The sequence below is a fragment of the Penaeus japonicus genome, unplaced genomic scaffold (genome assembly GCF_977035675.1).
Source record: "Penaeus japonicus unplaced genomic scaffold, GWHDUDI00000001_assembly GWHDUDI00000034, whole genome shotgun sequence".
Taxonomy (NCBI): Eukaryota; Metazoa; Arthropoda; class Malacostraca; order Decapoda; family Penaeidae; genus Penaeus; species Penaeus japonicus.
Genome location: NW_028234436.1, coordinates 25,277,688 through 25,283,627, shown reverse-complemented (window position 1 = coordinate 25,283,627; position 5,940 = coordinate 25,277,688). Strand labels below are relative to the sequence as shown.

At 44.3% G+C, this 5,940-nt stretch overlaps 1 protein-coding gene across 1 annotated transcript; it reads right to left on the bottom strand.

The window, feature by feature from the left end:
• Positions 1 to 340: 340 nt before the first annotated feature.
• Positions 341 to 3,861, bottom strand: LOC122257480 (uncharacterized). The gene is made up of 2 exons (XM_043022776.2): positions 3,698 to 3,861; positions 341 to 2,374 (listed from the first exon to the last, which is right to left on the bottom strand). The coding sequence occupies exons 1-2, from the start codon at positions 3,771 to 3,773 to the stop codon at positions 558 to 560; spliced, it is 1,893 nt and encodes a 630-aa protein (XP_042878710.2). The 5' UTR covers positions 3,774 to 3,861; the 3' UTR covers positions 341 to 557.
• Positions 3,862 to 5,940: the final 2,079 nt, after the last annotated feature.

Here is a 5,940-nt window from a genome sequence, read left to right as displayed (position 1 = left end):
TGCTTCCCCCTATATACATAGATATGTATATCTATCTATCTATATATATATATATTTATATATACATATATATATATACATATATATATAATATATGTATATATATAATATATATGTATATATACATATATATACATATATATATATATATATATATATATATATATATATATATATATATACACGTATGTATATATACGTATGTATGTATGCATATATATATATATATATATATATATATATATATATATATATATATATTACTATAAATATCAATATTATTCATGTTATCAAAATCATGATTGAAAACAACAAAATAAAGGATAATGCAAAGAATATATAGAATTCAAGGAAATTTATTCTCAAAACATGATTCCAAACTTGGATAACATCCACAATTTGCTTCACCTAATAATTGCAGAAACAGCGTATAAAATCCCCTCCCCCCAGTATGCCAATAAAGGTTTTTAAATACAATATCAATCACGTTTAGTGAAATGTAGCAAGCGATTTTAAATACGTTTTTGTAATCGACTTGTGCTTGCTGTAATCTGTGTTCATCGAAGGATTTCAGCGTCTGTCTCGGCGTTCTCCCCGGCTGGTATTCGCAGGCCGGTGAACCTGTCGATCCTCGTTGGTTGCTGTGGTTCTTCAGCTGGTTGAGCCGGCTCTTCAGCTGGTTGCAGAGGTTCTCCAGCTGGTTGCTGTGGCTCTTCAGCTGGTTGCTGTGGCTCTTCAGCTGGTTGAGCAGGTGCTTCAGCTGGTTGTTGTGGCTCTTCAGCTGGTTGAGCCGGTGCTTCAGCTGGTTCAGGTTGATTTCCAGGTGATTGGTTGGGTTGTCCTGGGGATTCAGCCGGTGCTACAGAATCTGTTGCTGGTTGCGGTAATTCAGCTGGTTCTGCAGCAGCTGGTGGGGCAGGGGCTGTCTCTGGTTCCATGGGCGCCTCAGCAGCCTGTGCTGGGGATTCGGCCGGCTGCACCGGAGCTTTGTCTGGTTGATCAGGTTCTGATTGAGATGGAAATCTGTCTCGTTGTGTGGGTTCCTCAGCTGGCTGCCTGGGAGGTTCAGCTGGTTGCCTAGGAGCTCCAGATGGTTGCCTGGGAGGTTCATCTGGCTGCCTGGGAATTCCAGCTGATTGCCTGGGAGGTTCAGCTGGCTGCCTAGGAGCTCCAGATGGTTGCCTGGGAGGTTCAGCTGGTTGCCTAGGAGGTTCAGCTGGTTGCCTGGGAATTCCAGCTGGTTGCCTGGGAGGTTCAGCTGATTGCCGGGGAGGTTCAGCTGGCTGCCTAGGAGCTCCAGCTGGTTGCCTGGGAGCTCCAGCTGGTGGCACAGGCCGCTCGGCAAACGGCGGCGTGGGGTCCCGGCCTACAAACTCCACGTCACCTGGAGCCACATTCCCGGGCGCCTCCGAGGGTCTCAGTCGAAGGATACCAATCCTAAACACGTTCGGTCTGAAGGGGCTAAGAGACCCAACCAGGGGCTCGATTCGAAGGCTGGGGCGGCCCCGGGGGCGCTGGTTCGGGCACTCGCAGCGGCAACACCGGTCCTCGGGGCTGAGGAAGAGGCATCGGTTCTGACACCTGGGGACGCCGGGGCACAGGAAGGCATTGTCGCCGCAGATGCACTGCCGGCATCCCTCGGCGGTGAATGCCATCCGACAGCCGCGGGGACAGCTTCGAGGCTGGCCGGGGCATCGGGGCGATTGTCTGGAAGGCCCGCCCAGAAAAGGGGGGCGCCTGCCGAAAGGCCTGGCGAAAGGTCTGTCGAAGGGTCTGTCGAAAGGTCTGTCGAAAGGTCTCCTCCCTCCGAGAGGTCCTAGAGGTCCCAGAGAAGCGAAAGGCCCGGGACCGAACGGCTCAGGACCGAAGGAATCCGGCGCGCCAAAGGGAGCCTCGTCGACAGGGAGGGTGCCGTCCTCAGGCAGGGAGCAGTTGCAGGAGAAGCAGTCCGTTTGGTCGCTCCTCTCGATGCAGCCTCTCAGGCAGGGGCGCAGGGCGGGGCAGAACCCGGGGCGCTCGCACTGGCACCGCTGGCACCCGTCCTGCCCGATGTCCAGCGAGCATTCCCTCGGGCACGCCACGGCGGGGCACACGCGTGTCCCCTCGCCTCCGCACACGCACGTCGGGCAGCCGTCCAGACCCTGAGACCTCTGGCACTCCTCGGGGCACGGAGGCAGGGCGGGGCACACCTGGGTATCGGGGCGCTGGCAGTCACACCGGCGGCACCCGTCGCTGTCCCGCCCGTCCCTGCATCCTGGAGGACACGGGCCTTGCGAGGGGCAGTCGGGCAGAGCCACGCCCTCGCAGATGCAGACAGAGCAGGAGGTGTCGGAGCGCGGGATCGCCTGGCACCCGGCGCCGCACACGCGACACTCTGTAAAAAGACGAGGAATTTGAACACTCTGTCGCGATGCATGGAATGGTGTCATGTGTCATTCTATTTAGGTAATTAAGATATTGCAATGCTTCTACACAGGGTTACTTCTGTTTTGATTTGCATCCATGATAGTTCGTGATGTAATTCTAATCATGAAGTATACTAAAAAAAATAATAAATTCCGTTGTTCTAAAAAATAACACATTATCAACAAAAAAAACATTCTCCTCATATAACTACAATAATACTCAATATAACTATAATAACACTCAATATAACTACAATAATACTCAATATAACTATAATAACACTCAATATAACTATAATAACACTCAATATAACTATAATAACACTCAATATAACTATAATAACACTCAATATAACTATAATAACACTCAATATAACTATAATAACACTCAATATAACTATAATAACACTCAATATAACTATAATAACACTCAATATAAATATAATAACACTCAATAAAAATATAATAACACTCCATAGAATCATAATAACAAATAACAAAAACTCACAAAGACAAAGACAAAACAAACTTGGCAACAACAGTACAAGTACAAGAACACAAAACCCCAAGTATAGCCACAAAGGCGTAAAAAAGTCGTGAGTCCTTGAACAAAACAGCAAAGTCGTGACCGTCAGCTGATTTGAAGGTCGTCGGAGCGCAAACACCTGCGAATCCACCGAGGAGGAGGATGATAGGCCTGGATCCGTTTATCTCAAGACCAGGAAGTTCGTGTCCTTTTCCATCTCATTTGTGCTATGTTTTCTATTCGCTCGTGTGCCATTGTTGATATGTATTTTGGGGGATTTGATTGTGGTTTTTAATGTAGGTGTCTGAGTTTTTTGGGGGTTTGTTTTTTTGTTCTTCATTGTTTGGTGAGTAAACAACGTTAAAAGCTTCTCCTTTTCGGTTGAATGTCTCTGTGGGCGCGGTGCTTTTCCAGGTTGTGTGATGACTCAGCACATTGCCGGAACAATGAGGTTTACCTATACTTTGCGGTATAAACATTAATGATGAAGTGACAAATAAAACAATCTATTTGACAGATCAAATATAAGGGTTTACAAGCCCTGTTGAATTTACCAATATCCGTTTTCTTCGAATATACGTTTTTTTAAAGCAATGTAAAATATACAACTAATTTCTTTACCATTTAGAAATAACGTCTTTTTTTCTCTTTCTTTTTTTTTGTTCACATACCTAATTTTTTTTAAATCAAGAAACCTATCATCTTCTTAAAAGCAATAAGCAAATTAATGTTACATGAAACTAGCTTTATGCTAGTTTCAACTAACCTGATCTGTCAGTTACCACCTGAGCTGACGCTACTCCTAAGAGAAGCGTCAGCACGAGGCAGATCTTCGTCAGCATCCTTGAAGAACCGCGCTGACGACAGGCAACGCCGAATGTGATCACTGGCTGACACGCAAGGGCGCTCTTCCCTTCCTTGACGTGGAGCCGAAGGGACTGTGTAGCCGCTTAGGGTAACGAGCCCTTATATAGACTCGTTGCAATCTCGGAATCACGTACTTCTGGCAACGCACGTTTGTGTGTGTGTGTGTGTGTGTGTAAGTGTTTGTGTGTGTGTGTGTAAGTGTGTGTGTGTGTGTAAGTGTGTGCGTGTGTCTAAGTGTGTGTGTGTGTGTGTGTGTAAGTGTGTGTGTAAGTGTATGTGTAAGTGTGTGTGTGTGTGTGTGTGTAAGTGTGTGTGTGTGTGTAAGTGTTTGTGTGTGTGTGTGTGTGTGTAAGTGTGTGTGTGTGTGTGTGTGTCTAAGTGTGTGTGTGTGTGTGTGTAAGTGTGTGTGTAAGTGTATGTGTAAGTGTGTGTGTGTGTGTGTGTAAGTGTGTGTGTGTGTGTGTAAGTGTGTGTGTGTGTGTGTGTGTGTGTGTGTGTGTGTTCGTGTGTGTGTGTGTGTGTGTGTAAGTGTATGTGTGTGTGTGTAAGTGTGTGTGTGTGTGTATTATTGCTATTATAAATACTACAACTAATAATCATCATAAGAATAATACTAATAATAATGGTGATTAAAAGGAAAACAAAAAACAACAAATATTATAATAATGATAATGATTGTAGTAAGTTTGATAATAATGATAATGATGATATAGATAGTAATAACGATCATATGAATAATTACAATGATAAAATTATAATTATCTTCATCTGTATTTAGCGATAATATTACTTACAGCAATAACCCCTTAATAAGCATTAAATACGCTTTCCGCAAAAAGTCCCTAGTCGGGTTACTTCCTGTAGAGATGTGGACCCGTCGCAGAAATAGCATAACTAGGACTGAATAGGCATTCGCACTCTAACCACAGGCATGAGTAGTATATCTATGCTAGATATGAGAATGGCAGGTAGTACTATATAAATAAGATTTATTTTCTAACTGCTATTTTTTCCACTTATATATTACATCTTTATATATATATATATATATATATATATATATATATATATATATATATATATATATATATATACATATACATTTACCATCATGCGACCCCACAAAAAAAATTAAGCCACGCCTACTTCGACTAACCCAGCCCTTATACCGTGACATATTAAAAAAAAAAAAAAACGAAAAAAAAACACCACACCTACCTCTACAAGACCCTAACTTCTTATAAAAAAAAAATCATGAAATACGAAGCTTTGTTTTAAGATGGCATTGCATTTTTTTTTCTTTCTTTCTTTCTCTCTTTCGCAAGACTTTTGTCCTTCTACCCATCTACCTCGCCCCCCATGCCCCTCTACCCCTCATACCCCTCATACCCCTCATACCCCTTATACCCCTCCCCCTCCCCCTCCCCCTCCCCCGCCAATCTGCCCATACCTAACCTCGGTGAACTCTTAATTTCCCAACGCAATTGCAGTTCCGGTTGAGTGCGCTTTTTTCTTTTCTCCTTTTAATCATGGGGTGTTTTAGACGTATACGAGAAAGAGAGAGAGAGGGGGGAAGGTAGACAGAAAGAGAGAGAGGGGGGGGGGGGGAGACAGAGAGAAAGAGAGAGAGAAGGGGGGAGACAGAGAGAAAGAGAGAGAGAGACAGGCAGACAGAGAGAGAGAGAGGGAGATAGAGATAGATAGATAGATAGAGAGAGAGAGAGAGAGAAAGAGAAAGAGAGAGGGGGGGGGGAGACAGAGAGAAAGATAGACAGACAGACAGAGATAAATAGATAGAGAGAGAGAGAGAGAAGGAAAGAGAGAACGAAATGAGGACGAAGAAAAATTACAAAAGACGAAGGAAAAAGAGCAAATACACAAGACACGAAATACCGACATAAAACAAAGGACAGTCAGTCGAGTACAAAGAGACTGTGTGTCCCGATGGAGCGAGGAACATGTAATAACTATTATCCTCGCGTCGTGCTAAAAATTTCCCCGCGTATCATGAAAGTTGAAAGTCAGGGTCACGAGGAAGATGTGTTTTGCTGAAGAATCCTGTCCTGGTGGAGAGAGAGAGAGAGAAAGGGAGAGAGGGAGAGAGAGAGAGAGAAAGAGGAAGTGAGAGGAAAAAAAGAGAAA